The sequence below is a fragment of the Gymnoscopelus microlampas genome (assembly GCF_963454915.1).
Source record: "Gymnoscopelus microlampas genome assembly, chromosome: 15".
Lineage (NCBI taxonomy): Eukaryota > Metazoa > Chordata > Actinopteri > Myctophiformes > Myctophidae > Gymnoscopelus > Gymnoscopelus microlampas.
Genome location: NC_139952.1, coordinates 22,616,336 through 22,638,835, shown reverse-complemented (window position 1 = coordinate 22,638,835; position 22,500 = coordinate 22,616,336). Strand labels below are relative to the sequence as shown.

The 22,500-nt window shown below is 43.8% G+C and overlaps 1 protein-coding gene across 5 annotated transcripts in view; it reads right to left on the bottom strand.

The window, feature by feature from the left end:
- Positions 1–22,500, bottom strand: part of col16a1 (collagen, type XVI, alpha 1) — a 137,909-nt gene that overhangs the window by 81,143 nt on the left and 34,266 nt on the right. For all 5 annotated transcript variants that reach the window (XM_084081233.1, XM_084081235.1, XM_084081236.1 and 2 more), the window contains exons 5-9: positions 17,556–17,679; positions 14,786–15,067; positions 10,651–10,731; positions 7,414–7,479; positions 1,816–1,848 (exon numbers count right to left, since the gene is read on the bottom strand). In XM_084081233.1, coding sequence (XP_083937359.1) covers positions 1,816–1,848; positions 7,414–7,479; positions 10,651–10,731; positions 14,786–15,067; positions 17,556–17,679 — 586 coding nt within the window. The remainder of the gene's footprint in view (positions 1–1,815; positions 1,849–7,413; positions 7,480–10,650; positions 10,732–14,785; positions 15,068–17,555; positions 17,680–22,500) is intronic.

Here is a 22,500-nt window from a genome sequence, read left to right as displayed (position 1 = left end):
GCTGTTTGTCCAAAAGACACAATATCTGCTCTCCCACCGACGTCATGTGTTCATTTATCGACAGCCGTACAGACTCCTTTTGACACATTTTACGTCGTTTATCCAGCTCTCACTGACTCTCCACATCGGGCTGTTATTTTGCTGCGATCAAGTCAACGATGTGAGAGATTAGCTATCACAGACGGACGGACAGGGGGTGAAACATAGTCTTGCGCCATGCCTTTCGGCCTGGCGGAGACAATAAAAAACCGAAAGTAAAGGAAATGGCCATTTCTGCAACAGAAGTAGTCAATAAACTATGCTATGAAAACATGGGCCACATTGGCAAAGAATGTAAGAAAGAGGCAATCATGTAGAAAATAGCCGATCTCCAAGCTTACAAAGCCTCTGAACGTGAGGCGTTTCGAGCTTGTAGATCGGCTATTTTCACAATATTTACTTGTGGAACGGAGTCAAACAGAATGGGGGGGTCCCAGATCAAGTACGTGTATTTGGGGGGGGGGGGGGGGGCGTGAAAGGGTTGATAAACACTGCTGTAATCGGAGCGAAATTATCTGAAATTACTACATGACCATAATGCAGCGTAACATGCGTTGCACGGGGCGGTCCTGCCATTACGTTAGTTACTGTAGTTGCTGTGGAGCTACATAGTTCTCCAGAAGACACACACAAACATACACCATCTACAATGGACGAACTGAGCAGCAATATAGACATTCACCACACGAACGTGCTTTGTTGACAAAGTGATTGCACAGCCGCTGCAGGCATGACAACCAGGTTAGCGTTAGCGACATGGCAGCTATCACAGCGCCCTGTCCGTCGTGCTGCAACTGCGTGTGATGGCTACAGCAGTAACAGCAAGCTGTCTGCGATGCCATTGTCTGGAGACTGCTCTTAGCGTGACACGACCAATGAGAGTGAGCGCTGTAGTTGTTGCTAAGATACGGTGGCGTCTCTGCCCCATAGCTTGTAGATCTCTCACACATGATTGGCGTAGGCTGCGTTGCCAGGTCTGACTTTGTGTCTAAGCAATGGTCGGCTGATTTTTGCGCGCCTTTGGGCTCGTTTGCATTGTGCGCACGGCAGCGCTTGTTTAGCGTACGTCAGCGCGACGTGGCAACGGACGTGGCAACGTGAAAGGTGATTGGCTGGTGAAAAGAAACACCCGACGTTACACCAGAAATGGTGCCTGGAGAAAATGGTGACCAAAAAAAAAGTTTGGAAAAAAAGGAAAAAACCCCCGCAGCGGCTGCGTGCTGTTGTGGTGATGAGGTCGTGCGCACGGTAAACGGTACGAAGCTGCCTCCCCTTCCGTTTTGTCCGACATTTGGTGAGTAGAATTAATTATGTTGCGCGGTGGAAAAGGTGTATTGAGCAGTGAGCTGTCCCCTACGCGAGGCGTAAATTCAGCGCGGCCGGCGTGGCGAGTCAGTTGGCGACATGTGGTCTGGCGGTGCGTTGTTTAGTCGATAACAGAGCTGTGGGGTGTGGACACCGAGGGTGCGGAAGTTGGTCGCCATTTATATAGTTAGATAATGTCCCTTTAACTGGATATGATGGCTGGACATCCCATCAATCTGTGAAGTGCATAAACAAATTAAGCTCTTTGTTTTAGTTCCATTTTCCCCACATTTAGCCTTTTTAATCGGATTCCATCTGGAGACACGCGGTGAATTTCTCTCCATATCTTTTTAATAATGCAGGTTGTGTAGAGAACTGTGTGTGTGTGTGTGTGTGTGTGTGTGTGTGTGTGTGTGCGTGTGCGTGTGTGTGTGTGTATGTGTGTGTATGTGCGTGTGTTGTGAGACTTACTTTCTCTGCCAGAGCCTTTGATGCAAAAATCTCCTGTTGGCAGAAGAGACCAAAATAAAAGGAAGGGAAAGAGCATTAGTGAAAAAACAAAATGGCTGCAGGAGTCTGACTGCAGACACATTTTCCTCTATCAGTTTGTTAACAAGCTGTTAACATGACCTCCGGGGTTCACAGACCCCATGACCTGATCCTTCTTGGGTTTTTCAAATTGACAACTTGGACAGCCCAGGGTAGACAGCGTGCTAACGAACACATGATGCAACCATTTCTTAAGACTACCTACCGCTGTGGTCCAAAAATGAACAACTCCAAATTAAGTGGCACCCCTAAATCCCCAAACCTTTCCCTTCAATAAGCCATTAAGACCTGGAACGCATCTGTGTCACTTTAGATTTCTTTGGCTATGTGCCGCGCTATGAGCTTGTAGATCTGCTATTTTTGAAAAATCTTGAAAACATTTTTTTTAGATTAAAAAAAAAAACCTGTTAGGATTTAGAAAATATTTTTTAAGAATCGCCTCAGGTCTTAAAGGGTAAGACCACTTTGGTAGAGGTTTGGGTTGTGTAGTTACCTTGCCATGACGTAACTCCAAAGGTGGGCAAGAAATAAAAAATAATTGTTCCATTGATTAGAAATTGATAATTCAAAATATGCTCCTCATTGACTTACATTGTACGGTAAAACAGCTCTCAAAGTCACTCTTTTAGCACATAAATGAACCCAGACATAGCTGATTCAGACAATATAGAACATCACCAAACCCAGTACTGTTTGTTTTTTTAATAAAAATGTCAACTTCCTGTTGATTTTACTATTTGAAGATCTGGATCCGGATCCGCCGATCCAGTCCGGGTTTTCTACTTATTAAAAATGGCAAAATCAACAGGAAGTTGACATTTTTATTTAAAAAAAAAACAGTACTGGGTTTGGTGATGTTCTATATTGTCTGAATCAACTTTGTTTGCGTTCGTTTTTGTGCTAAAAGAGTGACTTTGAGAGCAGTTTTACCGTACAATGTAAGTCAATGAGGAGCATATTTTGAATTATCAATTTCTAATCAATGGAGCAATTATTTTTTATTTCTTGCCCACCTTTGGAGTTACATCATGGCAAGGTAAATACACAACCCAAACCTCTACCAAAGTGGTCTTGCCCTTTAAAGGGATAAAGCTCTCCCCACCACTAGGATGTATTTCACAATTATTGTTTCAAAGATTGAGTAAGAGCAGGAGAGAAAAGAAAACAAGATAGACAAACATGGACGTATACGTACAAATAGCATGTGTAGTAGAAGGTATGTACATGATGTTTAGAACAGTATATATTAGCATCATATGCAGGTGTGTACATAAACATGCCGCCAGGATGCTTTTCACAGCTGTAAACCATGTGATGTGACAATAACGTTGATTCTGATATCAATAATGTACATTTGATGTCACAGTTAACAGCAGAGAGGCTTCCAGAGCATTGCAAGTATACTGCAGCTGGTTTACTTGGCCAATATTATACCAAGTACTAGTCAATACAGTATATGTAAAACCAGCAGCTTCCTCCACTCGTGACTTTTCATACCTGGACAGCTGGTTTTTCAGCAGTTATGGAGAACCTGGCCACATGAACTAACCACATGAACCCTAGCATCCCTATTCTGGTGAACACATTTGGACAAAAATAGCCAATCTACACGCTCACAATGCTTATAGAGTGGCTATTTTCGGCAAAGAGATTTGGTGTATAGCGGCTGGTAAACTAAGTGGTTAAGTCATTTACATTTTCTTTTGAAAATGTGTATTTTGATATAATAGTTTAACAATTGTTTTAGTTCATTTATAATTTATATTTGCTCACGACCCAAAACAAATTGGTCCCTGTCCCAAAAATGAATCCCGACCCATTGTTTGGGATCCACTGGACTAGCATGTAAATATCTGAAGTTACCCCCCACCGTTAAGCATTCACCGCACAGTGACATGCACTAATAGGCTCACGACAAATATAGTTCCAACGTCTTATTCAAATATGGTGAATTCAACTCTCTCTAAAGTCCTCCCTGGGGGGACAAACCTCTTTAGTTTCGCGTGTGTTAAGTCTCCGCAGCATTAACGTCGCGTAACATCTTTATCAAAGTGAAGCCCATTGAAGCGCTTTGCTGCACCATCTCACGGCATCAGCATGAAAACAAAGAGGAGAAATAAAAGGGCCATGTTGATCTCACACGCAGGTCATTAACAGATGTTATCCTCTGTCAAAAGAAGAAACAGGAAGAAAACAGAGAGAAGGAGATGAAAGTGAAGTTTTGGAGAATAAGGGCTGTTCCTCATACAGAAGCCCTTAGGCCAATGGAGGGATGGAAAAAAAGAGGGAGAAAGAAAGAGAAAAACCCAATGAGTGTTCCCTGCCGGGTGCCAATAACAAAGAAAGGTCACCAGAAAGAGATGGGTAGAAGAAGGAGGGAGGGCTGTGGAGAGCAGAGTGGAAAATAGTTGTACAGGAGAGTGTGAATGTCCAAGAAAAAGACAGAGAGAGAGTTAAGGATGGAGTGGAGAGAATAAATCCTGCAGTGTGCTAAAGAGCACCGACCACTGTCAGATGCTTGGATCCCATGCTGGTCCCCATTTTGGAGAGACCGAGCCCACCGATTACAGATGTTCTGACCGTTATTTTTTTCAAAAACAAGTGTAAAATCGTGTCTAATCAATTTGAAAGACTTAGATTGGAGTTTTTCAGAAATGGAAAATTAAAAAATAGCCGATCTACAAGCTCACAACTTAGTGCAGTACCCGTTATCATAGTAAGATGAAGAGGGGTCCCATCAAAGGGCAAACTTCAAGCACACTGGAGCAAGGACTCACTTTAAAAAGCCTTTAATTATACGTCAGGGCTACACATATTTAGAAACAAAAAAAAGCTAGAGAGGGTGTCAGCAGGCTTTTTTAAGTGAGTCCTTGCTGGAGTGTGCTTGAAGTTTGCCCTTTGATGGGACCCCAATTGTCACAAAACACCCTCAGGTCCTCTGTGATACACACGGCAAGTTTGAAGTCAATCGATCAGATGGTCCTCGAGATATGCAACAGACAGACAGACAGACAGACAGACAGACAGACAGACAGACAGATTCAGTGCTGCTATAGAAGGATAACAGCATCGCAGACATATCAGAAAGCGGAGATCTCAGATAGGGGTCCCCGAACCCCACGTTAAGAACCAGTGCGGTTCCCAACCTTTCTATTACCACGGACCGGCAGACTCCGGATAAGATGGATGGGTAGATGGATATATCACATAATGTTATATCATTGACCTATATGCAGTTATATCAACAAGGATAGGATGATTAAAAAAGGTCATGTCTGTATCAGATATTACTTTGAGCAGGTGGAAAACTTTAGTTAAAACCCGGTGCCGGTAAGCAGACCGATGGTTGGGAATCTCTCTGCTCTCTAGACGATAAAAACGAGAGGTTTGCTTTTTTGTGTCACGCTGAAAGGCAACAACACCTGTAAAACAAGCAAGAGACAAGACCCACAGGCACTGTAGATCTACCCCCAACCCGGATGGTCTGACATTAGTGGCAAATAATTTCGTAGCGGCGTTCATTTTTTATTCCTCTCTGGAGGAGTCTTAACAGATGGGTTGGGGGCTTAGGTCTGGTAAGCAGAAATGCATATACTTTCCTGGGATTCTTTAAATATTTCCGTGTTCTATCAGGCAATCTGCTCGCACACTCGCCTCCCACCCGAGCAAAAAACGAGCTATAGCAAAGATTCTGTCGTTATTGTTTGACCCTGGCCCTGATCGGCATTCCCGACACAGCAGTCGGCAGCAGCCGCCGAGACATTCTGCGCAAGCATACAGCGTTCCACATACACACACACACACACACATGACATTCCACTTCCGCTGAGGTCACCTCCCTGCCAGTCACAGAGGATTTGCCTTAATGGAAACTAGTAGTGCTATGACTTGAGTAACATCTGGCGTGCACACAGGGGTCATAGACCCCATAGCATATTTACTGTACAGATACTGTGGCAACAAACAGGCCATACGATATGCAGTCCAGTGTCCGTGTGTGCGTGTGCGTGTGCGTGTGCGTGTGCGTGTGCGTGTGTGTGTGTGTGTGTGTGTGTGTGTGTGTGCGTGCGTGCGTGTGTGTGTGTGTGGTCTGTGCTTTGTAACCCAAGTGCTGTGCTGGCTTGTAAAAGCAGCCTCTGCAGTCGTGGCCATTACACATCCGTGACTCAGTGAAGAATGAAGATGACGGTAACAATGCCAGGCCCTCCACACTGTACCATATAAGGTTATCAGAGAGGGAGAGAGAGACAGAGAGCCAGACAGAGAGCCAGACAGACAGACAGACAGACAGACAGACAGACAGACAGACAGACAGACAGACGGAGATATAAAGAACACAGATTAAATTAGTGGGGTTGGGGAGGTGGGGACAATGAGAAACGAGAAAGATCTAGAAAGAGCGATGAGAGAAAGCAGCAAGTAAGATACAGAGAGAGAAGGAAGGAATGTCAGAGAAAGCGATAGAGAGAGAGAGACACACACACACACACACACGTCACACACACACACACACGTCACACACACACACACACACACACACACACACACACACACACACACACACACACACACACACACACACACACACACACACACACACACACACACACACACACACACACGCACGCACGCACACACACGCACACACAAAGACAGAGAGCGTGTTAGAGAGAGCTGGCATGCATAAGTTATTGTAGCTGTGTCGGGCTGGAGCCATCCCTGGAATTGATCACTCTGTCCTGAAAGATCTCCAGATTTAAACACCAGCCTCTCCACAAGACAAACGCCAGGCCTAATGAATAGATAATTGGATATGGATCCTATTAATATGAATGATAGAACGAGTAGTGTGTGGGGGGGGGGGGGGGGTGGGGAGGGGAACGGTGAAAATAAATAGCCTTTAGGTTATGGCGAAACAATCTCGTGTAGCAATTCTGCACATAGCGATAAGATGGCGTTCAAACGTGGGGGAAGTGTTTTTTCACGCGGCGGCTCTGTCGCCGGCGGATGCTTTGAACAGTCACGAGGAACCGCTGGAGTGAGGTCACAGGAAGCTCACGGCACAAGAAGGGGACTGGAGTAAACCAGAAAACATGTTTTCACGAGACAGACAATCAAGGAGGCGGAGTAGAGGCCATTTGGTACATATCAAGCCCCTTCCCCGCCCCGCTACCAAGACATGTTTGCTACTAGTACAGACGTCTCAGGACTCCCAGGAAGATAGTGTTCTCCGGCCAAAGTGTGTGTGTGTGTGTGTGTGTGTGTGTGTGTGTGTGTGTGTGTGTGTGTGTGTGTGTGTGTGTGTGTGTGTGTGTGTGTGTGTGTGTGTGTGATGGGAACCATGTGTGGTGTAAATTCAAGGAAGTGACGTATTGGCCTGTTTTGCTTGCCAATGGTTGTAAATGACTGGAGGAAACGAGTGTGTCCAGGAGAATGAGTGTGTACTGTACTGTGTGTGTGTGTGTGTGTGTGTGTGTGTGTGTGTGTGTGTGTGTGTGTGTGTGTGTGTGTGTGCATTACCTGGTGCAAGTTCTCCACCAGGTCATTCTCAGCAGCACGACGACTTTTGGGGGCATCTGGTGGGCACTGCGAACACACAGTCGACAGAGAACATTTATTCATCGTGTGCGTGCATGTGTGTGTGTGTGTGTGTGTGTGTGTGTGTGTGTGTGTGTGTGTGTGTGTGTGTGTGTGTGTGTGTGTGTGTGTGTGTGTGTGCGTGCGTGCATGTGTGTAAACATCTGAGAAGAGAAATAGTCAGCCACAAATTAACCACCTATCGACCGGATTCCCAAGGGCTCTACGGTATACTTTTCCGCCTCCTGTTTTCGGTCTACAGTAAACGTATTTGCAGAAAATTGCTGATCTACAAGCTCACAAGGCAACACGCTGTGAGCTTGCAGATCGGCTATTTTCGCCTATTTTCACCGAATGTTCAAGGGTTATAGTGGATAAAAGCTGTACCTTTGAGCATGTTTAAGCAATGTGAATCTGATGCATGTGTGCAGCCTAACCCTCATTATACAGATTACACACACACACACAAACTTACTGTACTTCCTGTTCTAAATTTAAAATGCAGCTCCTGGGGAGCCCGGCAGCGCACAAGCCCCCCAAGCCAACGAACCAGGAGACTAATCCCTCTGGAGAGCCTCTCATCAGGTCTGAGAATGTTCCATTATCTCACTTCTACACTTACACACTTCTGAGGGAACTTCTCACCCACTATAGGATGTATCGTTTAACCCTTTAAGACCTGAAGCCGATTCTACATGTCTCCTAAATCAACAGTTTTCTGAAAAACGTATGTTTCTATATCAGTGGTGTTCAATCTTTTTCATGTCAAGGACCCCCAAAATTATATGTATTTGGCCGCGGACCCCCATCAAAATATTTTGTTCCAGGGACCCCCAGAAGCAACGATTTGAGTTAAAAATGTTTGCTTTAAAAATATATATATTCAAAGATTTGCACACATTTTCACGATTTTTCTAAAATAGCAGATCTACAAGCTCGTAGCGCGGCACTCGGTGCCGCGCTATGAGCTTGTAGATCTGCTATTTTTGAATAGCCCAAAGTGTAAAATAATGCTTTTTAGCTCAAATCTAAAAAAAAAAGTTCCAGGTCTCAATGGGTTAACATGGTCCATGGATGTGGAGATAAACTGAACCCAGACCTAAAACCTATGGAGGTGCATGCAGACGCATGCAAGACCACAATCACATTATGCAGGCACACACACGCGCACACACATGCACACACTACTACGGCTTTCACAACGCATTTTAGTAGTAATCAACTACTCCCAAAAAGCAGTTAAGTAGTCAATTTATCAAGGGAGTGCTTGACTGCTTTTATGCATGTATAGCGGGAGTCTGTCTTTCTCTACATACCTTACATTCTCTTCGTTTAACATGGCATAACATGGACAATGATGGTCTAACAAATCTATGTTCACCAACAACCAGAAGTTAGGTCCACCTTCGGTTGTTAAAAGGCCATCTCAAAAGCTCTCAATACTACTATTATGTGCTATGTTTACATGCTCGAACAGTTTGAAATACAAAACTAACTTTGGATATCATTTGTGAAACTACTGTAGTAAACTCATCAATATACACAAATGTCCACGGGTTGCATAAAATGTACAATGGAATTTCTATTGAAATAATTATTAATAGATCTACAATGCTAAAACCACATTCTAAAACCACAACGATCTACGACGACGCAAAGTGTTGACCGGTGGTTTTGTTAGTCGACTATTCTGTGAAACCCCTAATGCACACCGACATTGACACGTGTGCATGCCATGCATGCATGCACTCACTCACACACACACACATGCCCACCAACACAGCCAACGTGGAAAATACATAAGAAAAAGTTGGCCAAAAATATGCTGGGCACTAAAATAAACCCGGGTACTGGCTGTGCTCAACGTCTTTCCATATGTGAGCAATCACTTGCTCTCCTTTTGTTTATGTGTGTGCGTGTGTGTGTGTGTGTGTGTGTGTGTGTGTGTGTGTGTGTGTGTGTGTGTGTGTGTGTGTGTGTGTGTGTGTGTGTGTGTGTGTGTGTGTGTGTGTGTGTGCGCGCGCGCACACATGTGTGGTGCGCGCGGGGCAGAAACACACGCTATGTTGTTTTCACCTCAATGAATCTGCTCTCATTTGATCAGCCTTTCTTTTGTCTGACGCCTAAAGACAAACAGCACTGACAAAAATAGTCGCACCAGGAAAAAAAAAAACACACACTTAGCCAAAGATGGAGATGAAGACCGACAGAAAGAGAGGGAAACAAATGGAGAACGGGAGAGGGAGGGAAAGAGAGAGAGAAAGGAGGTCAGGGGGTTCTTTTTCAGAGGTGTAAAAAGAGAATTTCTCCACCTCTGAGCGAGAGCAGTTGTAATTTAGTCCTTTCATTTAGGCTTTTAGTCAAAATTTTATGGGAACAAACGATATCGGTAAAGCAGAACTGCGCCGACATACTGTAATTGCACACAATGGAATTAAAGGCCGAGTCAATTTGTTGACACCGTAAATCCATGTCTCAGAAGACCATGGCTGTAAGCCCACGTAATAAGTCTGTTTTTGTGGGAGCCTGAGTTAAATAACAGGTACTGTACAGTGAACCGGATGAATCAGAGACGGAGAGGTAGAGTTTGGGCGGAGGCAATATTGTTCAATGGCCCGCTCATCCCTGGCTCGTGTCGAGCATGTAAGCCGCCGCAAAACCTCCAATTTAGGTTTTCTCCTTGGTAATGACCACCATTATTTTCATGTCCATATTGTAAAGCCCTTTGAGCCGTGTACTGTATGAATGATGCTATACAAAATTAACCACATGAACCCCAGCGTCCCCATTCTGGCCATGCCATAATAGGCAAACATTTGTCAAAATTTGTCGACCTAGAATCGCACAACGAGCTTGGAGATTGAAAATATTTGGTGTAGAAAGTAAGAAGGAGTGCTCGAAAGAGACCTGGGGGACCCCGATCAACAAAGTATATAAGGTTTAAGTGGTTGAGTTCATTGTTATGTATTAGTATTAGAAGTAGTAGTAGTATAGTAGAATTAGAAGTTACATTTGAATAGTTGTAGTGTTAGTAGGAGTACTGGTAGATAACCGAGAAAGCATCTGTGATCTGTCATCTTAGATTTTAGCGTTGGCTATTTTTGAAGAATTTAGAAGGCATTTGTAGAATCAGCCACAGGTTTGAGCATGTTAGATGATTAGAGTAATTGTCACTCTTACCCGAGCTCCAGGTATCTCACAGCAGGCCTCCTGAATGGCCAGAGAGGGGTCACAATACAGCATCACCTGCTGGATGTCCACCTGAGGAAGAGGGAGAGAGAAAGTATGTTCACACGCCAGCTTTCTAGACCAATGGTTCTCAACCAGTGGTCCAGGGACCACCAGTGGTCCTTGAGGGGGTTCCAGGTGGTCCCCAGCTAAATGATGGAGAGTTGGTAACCAAATGGAACCGTATAGATCTTTAACTCTTGATAGTGTAGAATGAAACCAAATGGACCCTTAGGGGTCCTTTTGGCTTATAGTTTACAATCTATCTACACTCTATTTACAATGCTGTGATTCCTGCTGATGTTGTGACCTATCAACATAGTTTAACAGCTACAGAAGTGTTTCTGTGTTTTTGTAAATCAAAGCATACAGTATAGTCTGATGATGCCAGGACCTAAAAAGGAAGCAAATGCATTCAAAAGCTAAATACACATAAAACAGACTTAATGGGAGGGATATTTCTTTATTTTTTTCAGTTGTCAATGTGTGACCCCACCTTCACCTCCCCGTGACCTCACGTGGGGTCTCGACCCATAGCTTGAACCGTTAAGGAATCGGACCGCTAAGACGGAATCGTTAAGGAACCGGAATCGTTAAAATCCTAAAAAGAATCCCAACCCTAGTCCTGACCAACCAGTAGGGGGCGCTAGTGCAGCGTACAGCGAACACCCTCTCCTGAGCAGCGGCCCACAGTCAATTGTGTTAGTTTGAGCGCCCAGCCAAGTCAGAGAGGCACCGCAGAGGAATCGAACCCCAATCTCCACGGCCAGTTGGCAGGAACTTTACCCTGCACAATTGACCCAGACGCCTTAACTAAGTACAAACAGCACAGCAAGTCCATTCATACACATTAGGAGGCGTGCACGTGTGTTTGTGTGTGTGTGTGTGTGTGCGCGCGCGCGCATGCGTGGTTCCACGCGTTTCCTAATTCTCCCTGAGCTGGGCCTCAGCAAAGACCCAGGCTTCCTTCTAACTAGGCCAGTTAATTGATCGTCAAGCTAAGTGTCTGGATTACGGGGATCTATTCGCTGCTAATGGGCCCAGCTCACGGCAAACCCCAATCTCCCAGGTAAGCATGCTCTCTTTTTAATCAGGGCCTGAATTAGACTGCTGCAGGAGCACGGCCTGTGGGCATGCACGCACACACACAGTATAGTCTATGCAACACGTGTTTTTTGAAAGATTTGGAGAATAATGATATCTCCAAATTAGGGAAGCCAGGTTGAAAGTGGTTGAACTAAAATCATATGAATCCAATTAGATTTTTTTTATGAATTTCTTAAAAAAAAAAGAAAATCCCTCACCTTTGCAATCAGCCCCCCTGGCTGTGCCCCCCCCCCCACGTTGAAATCCTGTGATATAATGCATGCAAGACTGTTTGCACTCTCGCTCACAAAGAGGATGGAATTGTTTCATTACAAAAGTCTCTTTCCACCCAAGGGGTTTGGTGAGGACTGCAGGCAGCGCTTGAGGGGACACTCGTTCACAAGTAACACATCGTTCCGTCTCCCACTGGAAACACACAGCGAATGCGCCTCGCGCCATTATTAACTCACTTAAACCGGGAACGCATCTGTGTAACCACTTAAACCATTATTTTACACTTTGGCTATTCAAAAATAGCAGATATACAAGCTCATAGCGCGGCACTCGATGAGCTTGTAGATCGGCTATTTTCGAAAAATCGTGAAAATGTGTCCAAATCTTTGAATATACATGTATTTTTAAGCGAACATTTTTTACTCAAATCTCTGCTTCTGGGGGTCCGTGGAACAACATATTTTGAGATGGGGGTCGGCGGCCAAATACATATCATTTTGGGTGGTCCTTGACATGAAAAGGTTTGAGAACCACTGATATAGCAACATACATTTTTCAGAAAACTGTTACGATTTTAAAAGACATTTGTAGAATCGGAACCTCAGGCCTTAATGGGTTAAAATGCAATGTGCCATGAATGTGATCAATTATAACGTAGCACACGGTTCTCCGGTGTCTTTCTCTATAGGCCATTCCCTGAATATTAGAAGTTTGATGGGAGAACTGAGCGACGGTGTGTTCATTATCAGTTTGGTTGCAGATGAGTAGACAGGACATATGGTGTATAATTATACTTAGATCATGTATAACCCATTAAGACCTGGAACTGTGTCATTTTTAGATTTGAGCTAAAAAGCATTATTTTACACTTTGGGCTATTCAAAAATAGCAGATCTACAAGCTCATAGCGCGGCACCGAGTGCCGCGCTACGAGCTTGTAGATCTGCTATTTTTTTTAAATTGTGAAAATGTGTGCAAATCTTTGAATATATATATTTTTAAAGCGAACCGTTTTTAACTAAAATCTTTGCTTCTGGGGGTCCCTGGAACAAAATATTTTGATGGGGGTCCGTGGCCAAATACATATCATTTTGGGGGTCCTTAACATGAAAAAGATCGAGCACCACTGATATACTGTAGAAACATACGTTTTTCAGAAAACTGTTGAGATTTAGGAGACATGTGGAATCGGCTTCAGGTCTCAATGGGTTAATGCAGGATTAAAGTTGAATGCCTCCTCAGTAGTTTAGCAAAGAGTGGCATAGAGGTAAGGAGAGGTGAACTGCATTTGTTTCTGCAGTATATTGTTGGGTGTACTGTATTCAGCTACAATCGCTACATCTGTTAGGATTTAAGATGTGTAAACAAAACCTTTGCAAGCATCCGTTTTACAGCATGGTTGTAGGGTAGGCCGTTAAGGAGTATCCGAATATGCTTATCGGCTTCATGGTTAATTTGCATAATAATAAATGTATGTTCCGCATTTTCCTGATGGTGTTATTTGGTTATGGGGAGATGTCATTATTTTAAACAGGCTCAGGGAGGCGCAAGAGAGTAGTCTATGTCCAAGAGAAAAAGATCATTTCCGCAAATTCTGTTCCACGCCGGGAGCTTTAGAATATCGAGTCAAAACTAAAAGAGCGAGTGACAGCGAGACGAGAGGAACGCAAAATGTCGAAACATCTCAATTAAGTGCAGAGCTCCTTTTTCTGCTCCCTTGGCATTAAATTCATTAGACTGGTCGAATGTTCACAGCCTCCGTTTCTCCGGACTGGCCACCTTAGCCAGGCGCTATTTCTCTGTGTGCCAGGGACGTCGGTTTCCAGCGAACCTAACAGTCATGGACATGTTGATCTTCGTTAATAAAAATGCTTATCCTACGAGTGCGTGCGTGTGTAAAAGGGTCTAGCGCAGTTTCTTCAGACTCGGCATAGACCCTCACCACTCTAGGACATGAACACAAGCAGCCAGTCTGTATGTTGCAGCTTCAGTAGTAACTTACTATCAATGGATAGATTGGAGAGGGAGGCCAAGACTCTACGTCTTGTTTGTATTTTTGTTGGAGCCTACTTTCAAAACAAGATCGCACGGTTTTGTGCTTGTTGTAATGAAAGATTTTTCTTCTTTTTTTAACCCATTAAGACCTGGAACTGTGTCATTTTTAGATTCGAGCTAAAAAGCATTATTTTACACTTTGGGCTATTCAAAAATAGCAGATATACAAGCTCATAGCGCGGCACCGAGTGCCGCGCTACGAGCTTGTAGATCTGCTATTTTTGAAAAATCGTGAAAATGTGTGCAAATCTTCTGAATATAGATATTTTTAAAGCGAACATTTTTAACTCAAATCTTTGCTTTTGGGGGTCCCTGGAACAAAATATTTTGATGGGGGTCCGCGGCCAAATACATATCCTTTTGGGGGTCCTTGACATGAAAAAGATTGAGCACCACTGATATAGAAACATACGTTTTTCAGAAAACTGTTGGGATTTAGGAGACATGTAGAATCGGCTTCAGGTCTGGGTTAAAACGGCTGCTCACCCTCCACCGCCCCAGCTACCACCTGTCGTTTCGGATCTACTTTTATGTACTGGGGGATTCAGAGTCCCTATTGGTAGGGAGATGTAATGTGCTTTCTCAGAGTACCTAAAATAAGATCCAATTCATCGCCAAACCAAAATAAATAGATTGCTCATTTTATATTCAATACAAATATTTTATCCATTCATGAGTTGTCCTGATAGAAATATAATACTGTATTTTTTACCTCCACAGGCCCGGCGTCGGCGGCCCTGATCCCCAGGAGAGTGTGTCCGTCGGTGGGCAGCTCGCCGCGGAGCTCCAGGGGCTTGGTCTCGATGGAGCTGCAGTCCACGTGCAGGGAGACGGCCTCGCGCTTGACGCTGAGCGCCACCTTGTGCCAACGCAGGTCCAGGAGCGACGCCACGCCCTCCCCGCTGAACATGCAGCCCACCAGGTCGACCGCGGGGTCCGCTCCTCTGGCCCGCACGGACAGCGTGCCCTCTCGGCCGTTCAGGTCCAAGGAGAACTGGGGGAAAAGATATGTGGGGGTTAATGATGAAAAAGAGAGGAAGAAACGGATCGGGTGAGATAAAGGTAAGACAGGAAAGTTTGAGTGGTATAAAATAAAGATGAGGAGAGAAAAAAGGGGGGTTGAAACAAAGCCATTAACCCATTGAGACCTGAAGCCGATTCTACATGTCTCCTAAATCTCAACTGTTTTCTGAAAAACGTATGTTTCTATATAAGTGGTGCTCAATCTTTTTCATGTCAAGGACCCCCAGAATTATATGTATTTGGCCACAGACCCCCATCAAAATATTTTGTTCTAGGGACCCCCAGAAGCAAAGATTTGAGTAAAAAATGTTCGCTTTAAAAATATATATATTCAAAGATTTGCACACATTTTCACACATTTTCAAAAATAGCAGATCTACAAGCTCATAGCGCGGCACTCGGTGCCGCGCTATGAGCTTGTAGATCTGCTATTTTTGAATAGCCCAAAGTGTAAAATAATGCTTTTTAGCTCAAATCTAAAAATGACACAGTTCCAGGTCTTAATGGGTTAAACAGATGGGAATAACATTTGCAATTATTCAAGACAAAAGTGTTAATTAATTCTTTAGAAAGCTCCGTTTTTCCCCTCTGCCTGTTTGAGACCTTTTACCATTACATTACCCTGAGGGCTCGCTTTTGAAGAACTGAGAGATATATGAAAAAATCCTATTCAAAATGCTCTGACCCTGGAAGACACTATCCAGCCACAGAGTAGACTCTCAAGAGCCAAAGCATTAACCCATTTAGACCTGGAACGCATCTGTGTCACTTTTTCATTTGAGCTAAAAAAGCATTATTTTACATTTTGGCTATTTACAAAAATAGCAGATATACAAGCTCATAGTGTCGGATTTTTGAAAAATCGTGAAAATGTGTGAAAATCGTTGAATATATATATTATTTTAAAGCGAACATTTTTAACTCAATCTTTGCTTCTGGGGGTCCCTGGAACAAAATATTTTGAGATGGGGGTCCACGGCCAAATACATATCATTTTGGGGGTCCTTGACATGAAAAAAGTTTGAGAACCACTGATACAGAAACATACGTTTTTTCAGAATACTGTTGGGATTTAGAAGACATTTTTAGAATCGGCTTCAGGTCTTAATGGGTTAACCTAATCCTGGCTGATTCTCTCGCGGTACAAGCTCAGTTAGGCACAAATCAGCTCAATGCCTGAGGTTTGGATGAAGAAAAATGGAGTGCATCTCAAGTTGGGCTAACACGGCGGCGACAGACACTGCTACTACCATCTCTGGAAAGAAAAGTTGTAGAACACAGTATGCACTTAAAAACCGAGGCGAGGTAAGCGAGAGAAGACATATTAATTACACACACCAACAGTACAGTCAATCAATCAACCCTAATGAGCCACCATGGCCACGATCCATCATACACACTGAGTATTTAAATGGGTTCCCAGTCTCCCCGTGATTATGGGAACTCTGGCGCTTTATCATCAAACACACGTGCATAACAATGAGGGGGGAAAGAAAGGAAAGGCCACACAGATGATGAAAAGAGTGACGGAGGAGAAGACGGAGAAGAGGAGGGGAGCAGGGTTGGTGGTGGATGAAGAATAGGAGAAGAGCAGGGAAAGAACGGAGGAAGAGCGTTAAAAAAGGTGCGAGAGGATGAGAGGAGGCATCAACGAGGGAAAGCGTGCAATTATGCAAAGGACAGGCACCAAGCTGAAAGACAGACACCAGACGACGGGAGAGTCCATTAAAGAGAGAGACAGGAGAGGGAGAGACATAGATGAGAGAGAGAAGGAGAAAAACATGCAGAGAGAGAGAGAGAGAGAGAAAGAAAGAAATGAACCCTTTAAGACCGGGAGAAGCATCCGTGTCATTTCTTGATTTGAGCTAAAAAGCATTTGGCTATTCAAAATAGCAGATCTACAAGCTCATGAGCTTGTAGATCTGCTATTTTTGAAAAATTGAGAAAATGTGTGCAAATCTTTTAATATATATATATATTTAAAGCGAACTTTGTAACTACATTTTTTGTTCTGGGGTCCCTGGAACAAAATATTTTGAAATGGGGGTCCGCGGCCAAATACATATAATTTTGGGGGTCCTTGACATGAAAAAGTTTGAGAACCACTGATATAGAAACAAAAGTTTTTTCAAAAAACTGTTAGGGTTAGAAGACATTTTGTAGAATCGGAACCTTAGCCTTAATGGGTTAAACAGAAAAACTGAAAATACAGATATAGCCAAAAAAGGGGTGAAAGGAGGAGAGAGTGTGCTAAACTGACAGAAAAACACATATGCAGAGCAGACAGACGGACAGAGAGAAACTGTGCCGTCGTTTATAAGCAGCAGACAGACAGAGAGAAACTGTGCCGTCGTTTATAAGCAGCAGACAGACAGAGAGAAACTGTGCCGTCGTTTATAAGCAGCAGACAGACAGAGAGAGAGAGAGAGAGAGAGAGGGAGAGAGAGTCGTGTTGGTACTTGTGGATAGCCTTGCTGGTCGGAGATCTGGAGGAGGTAGAGGGTGTCCCTCAGGGCCTTCTTCTTCAGGGCCAAGGTGAAGACCAGCGTGAACTCTTCAGGCAAGCCATGAGGGAACACCTGACTGGGAGACAAGAGGAGTCAGTCGGCGAGAGCTAGACACTGTGGCATGCAGGCACAGGCACACACACCCACACACACACACTCACATGCACGCAGCACACACGCGCACACACAGTGTGAGAAGCATTTCAGGGCATGATGGATTGTTTTCCACTGTCGTCATGTTAGATATGCAACGCAAGTTCAAGGGGCAATACATTTCTATCCACTACACGGCGCTTGTGAGCGCTTCCAACTTAAAAATAACCCTGATGCATCATTTATAGCATGTTACTATAGCTAACCTGGAAATATCTGCAGGAAATAACTCTCCTCTATGCAAGTCGTATTGTATAATGTGTCTGAGGTAGCTCACATACGTTGTGTTTACAAAACAGGAGCTTGTCTGTCACGGTGGCATGCCGTGTAAGCACCGAGAACCATCCGATAAGACAAAAGGAAAACAAACAAAAAGAAACACCACAACTTAAAGAGAAACAAAACAAGGGTAAACATGAGATGGAGAGACATCACGGCAGCCACGAGAAGGTGTCTGCCGAGTTGCGAGGTAAACAAGAGCGAGGAGTCCGCCGTCACGCAGTGAGAATTTCAAAACGGGTTTAAAAAAATGGTACACTTGAGGAAATTGTTTCCACGCATACATTTCCCTGCCGATATTTCCAGGTTGTTTACGACAGCAACAGAGGACAACATGTTGTATGATGTTAGGAAAACAGTGGTGTGTGTCCTTGGGAGGTGCATACAACACAGCAAATTATGCGTGCGCACACAGATGTTAGCGTTAGCATACCAGCGTGGGGCGAATATTCACGCGAGTGTGCTTGTTTGTGTGCACGCCGTGTGTGTCCACATCATGAGCATATCTGTAGTGGGAAAAATGTAATTGTTTCATTTCTATCTTATTTCTCTCTCTGTATGTTGATTGTCCTAAGTGCTAATCTAGCTGGGTGTGGCTTACACCGTGTCTGATATCCTGTGTCGCATTAATCAAACCTTTGCACATCAATGGCTTTTGTTCTGACCAAGGTGTTGGTGAGACTTCCTCACAGCCAACAGTCAGATCGTCTGTATGTTGATTTGGATGGTCCCATTGTAATAACAATGATCTAATCAAGAGGCTGGCTGTCTGGTCATGTGACAGTTTTCACCCCTCCTACTTTGAGAAAAGTGTATAAAAAGTAACTACATGTATTGTTCTGGAGTTCAATCATCCTACATGCTGGAAGGTGGTTGTTCTCTAGGGATCCCTAATAAATTGAATTGAATGTCTCATCACATCTTGTACTCTCCTTATATTTTGTTGTAAGTGTTAGTATAGAAATTCCACAACAATTCTGGAGGTCCCGCCGAGACTGATTCATCCGCCGTTCCGGGCTCTGGTTTCCTGGGACAATATCCATCGATGGTGGCTTTCTAGCCAAGGCAAATCCTTTTGTGCAAAAAGCAGCATTTGGGCCGGTCCCCGGACTCTGGATCTGACGGATGGCGGGCGACATCAGTTGTTACTCAAATAAGGTGAGAAGATGTTATGATTCATTCTATAGAATTGGGTTTTATATGAATAAGTGTAAATATTAGACAGTATGTTCGGGGATGAATCCCAGTACTTTAAACTAGACAGTAGCAGTACTTTAAACTAGACAGTATGTTCGGGGATGAATCCCAGTACTTTAGTTATTAGAAAAGTATGTTCGGGGAAGAATCCCAGTACTTTAGTTATTAGAAAAGTATGTTCGGGGATGAATCCCAGTACTTTAGTTATTAGAATGTATGTTCGGGGAAGAATCCCAGTACATGGTGTGCTTTTTTGGTGGTGGGTTTCATCTATGTAAGAAAGTTGGTTGTTCTGTAATCCCAGTACTAAAAACGCCGCGGTTGTCTGTCATCTATGTTCTATGTTCTAGTTAGACAATACTGTTGTGTGTCGTATGTCCTATGTGTGACGTCACATCATGATATGTAGTTTCATGATATCCCAATTATTATTATAATTGTAGTTATTATTATTATTATTAGATAAATTCCTGACATTATATCAGAGGCCATAAAACGCTGATATCATAAGGAATTGTGTGTATGATAAGAAAATACTGCAAGTATCTTGCAGGATTGTGAATGATTGATGAATTCTAAAGCAACTTCCATTATTAGTAGAATGCTGAGAATGCTGATAGTTGTGGCAGAATATGAATGTTTGATTTGCTTGACCCTGAAGTGATTAATCAGATGGTCCACGGCCTATTGTAGAAAAAAAAAAGAAAAAAAAGAAAAGAAGAATCTGTTGTTGTTAATTGAATTAGAGCCTGAGATATAGTAGTGTTGAAACTGTTAAATACGAATGTGATTTAACCTGAGTCTGTTCAGTTTCTTTTGTTTGTTTCTTAGCTCATAGCGCCATGGGGAATGGACAACAAAAGGTGGCTTTGCCATCAACGCTTTCTGGGCCAGCAGTATCAATGGTGAACAAGTGGGGCACAGAGATCCTAAGTCAAATTACTTTATGGCACCGCATTTCTGATGGTTTGTTTCCTCTGATAGGAACATTTAGTACAAATAAGTTAGGACTGTGTAGAGATGCATTAGAAAAATATGAGAAACGCAACAGCAGGAAGAAGAAGAAAATAGATTGGGATAACTTTAGGAAATGGGAAAGGGAGGCTGAAGCCAGGGACAAGAAACAGGCAAAGCCTTTGTTATTAAAAAAAGAAACTGAGGAAGAATTTGAGAGAAAACAAAGAAAGTTACGAAAAGATAGGAAAGAAGAAAACCTCCGTCCACCACCCTATGCAAGCACCACCAGCACCATGCCTTTCCAACCACCAGCTCAACCGACAGCAGAGCCTCATTTACCTATCCAACCAGCCGCTGTGCAACGTGACCAGGTGAATAAACTGTATGCAGAAGCTTCCCAGCAGGTAGCAGCAGCCATTCTCCCCCTCCCGAATGACAACGCACAGCAGGGAACAGCTTCCGCCCTCCACTCCCTCCACGACAACCCTCAGGACATGCATAACAAGCTGGAGGAGCCTTTTCATCAAACCAACCCCCCGAACAAGATCATGACACGCAGCCAAGCGGTGCCACATCAGACATTTCCACTGGTATCATACCCAAATCCACACCCACGACCTCCTGCTGACGCTACAGAGGAAGTCCGTAATGCGTACTCTGAAACAGTCCAGGTCCAACGCAACTGGACTCCGGACGAATTGAATGAAGTCATAAAAGAACTCCCAAATCCTTCCGAAGATGTGGGATGCTGGTGCACATCTGTGTTAGACTTGATAGAAATGTATCAGCCATCCGCAAAAGAATTGGAGTCAGTGTTTCGCAAAGTTTTCAAGTTGAAGTGGCCACACCTGAAAGGAGATTTTGATGTAAATGGACAAAGGACTGATATTGTCACAGGACAGTTACAGAATCCACTTGGACTTTTCTCCAGAATAAGGGAGGCCTACCCAGTCCGTACAGATTGGCAAAAGATCCATTCCATTAAGCAGAACCTTGATGAAAGCTGTGACATCTACAGGACAAGAATGGAGCAGTGTTTCAACAGACATGCTGGTCTGACCCATGATAATGCAGCATACAACGACCTGTTAAAAACGTCTTTAATTAACGGACTGCTACCATGCATTCACAACCGCGTCATGATGTCATGTATAGGCTGGGAGACCCAGGAGTTAGCCGCTGTCTGGTCACATGCGAAACACGCAGAGCGGTATGCACTCACACAGGATGACACTCGGAAGAAAAAGCTGGAAACAGCACAACTAATGCATTATGAGGGACAGCAATTACAACAAATGCCAACACCGCAGCCCTATCAGAAACTGATTCCACAACAGCAGATATATTGGCAGCAGCAGGTTCCAGCATGGCAGAAGCATTCCCAACATGAACAACAGTTTCCACAACAACAGAGAGAGTACCAATTCGAATGGCAAAACACACCTTTCCCACAGAATAAGATAGAAATAGACGACGAGTGGTAAAATACTGTCTTGCACTTAACAATGTTTTTAAGTCTATGCATTCCAGGGGGGAAAACGGTGCCCCCGGAGCCCAAGGAAGGTGTAATACATGACATCCAGACAAGCCATTGGGTGTTGGTGAAGAATCTAAGACAACAACACTGGAATCAACCGTGCTGGCTCGGACCATATCAAGTGATACTGACGACTCCTATGGTGGTAAAGATTGCTGAGAGTGCATCCAATTGCAAAAAGTTCAACCACGGCCCATTCCACAAGCCTACACTGAGCAGGTTGCACGATGACATCCAAACATGGATATGGCCCTGTCAAGCTTGCCTGTCTCACGATTACAGTGAGCATCGCCACATACCTGTCAGTGTGTGTGTGTGGAAAGGGGGGAAGGAGAGTTGCGACAAAGTCGTACAGAAGAGGATATGCCACTACAGTTTGCCAAAGTCGTACAAAAGAGGATATACCACTACAAATAAATCTCAGGACAAATGAACTATTCAGAATGAAATATGCCTCACAGCACTATCGCTCCAATGTCATTTGCCAATCCCATTCAGTTATTGGTACAGAATGCTGTTCCTATGTATCAGATCCGTCTAAGGCCCTTGACAAAGCTAACTGAGGACACACAGCATGGTCGAATTGAATTGCATAAGAATCAAGAAGGATCTTTCTGGAACTTTGTCGAAGGTTTGTTCGGAGGGATAAAAAGCACATTGATGCGTACATTAATCTCCATTGCTGTTGTAGTACTTGTGGTATTCCTTATGTTCACATGTATATCTGTTTGCGATAGAACTGCCATGTCAAAACTAGTTAGCACCACGTCTCAT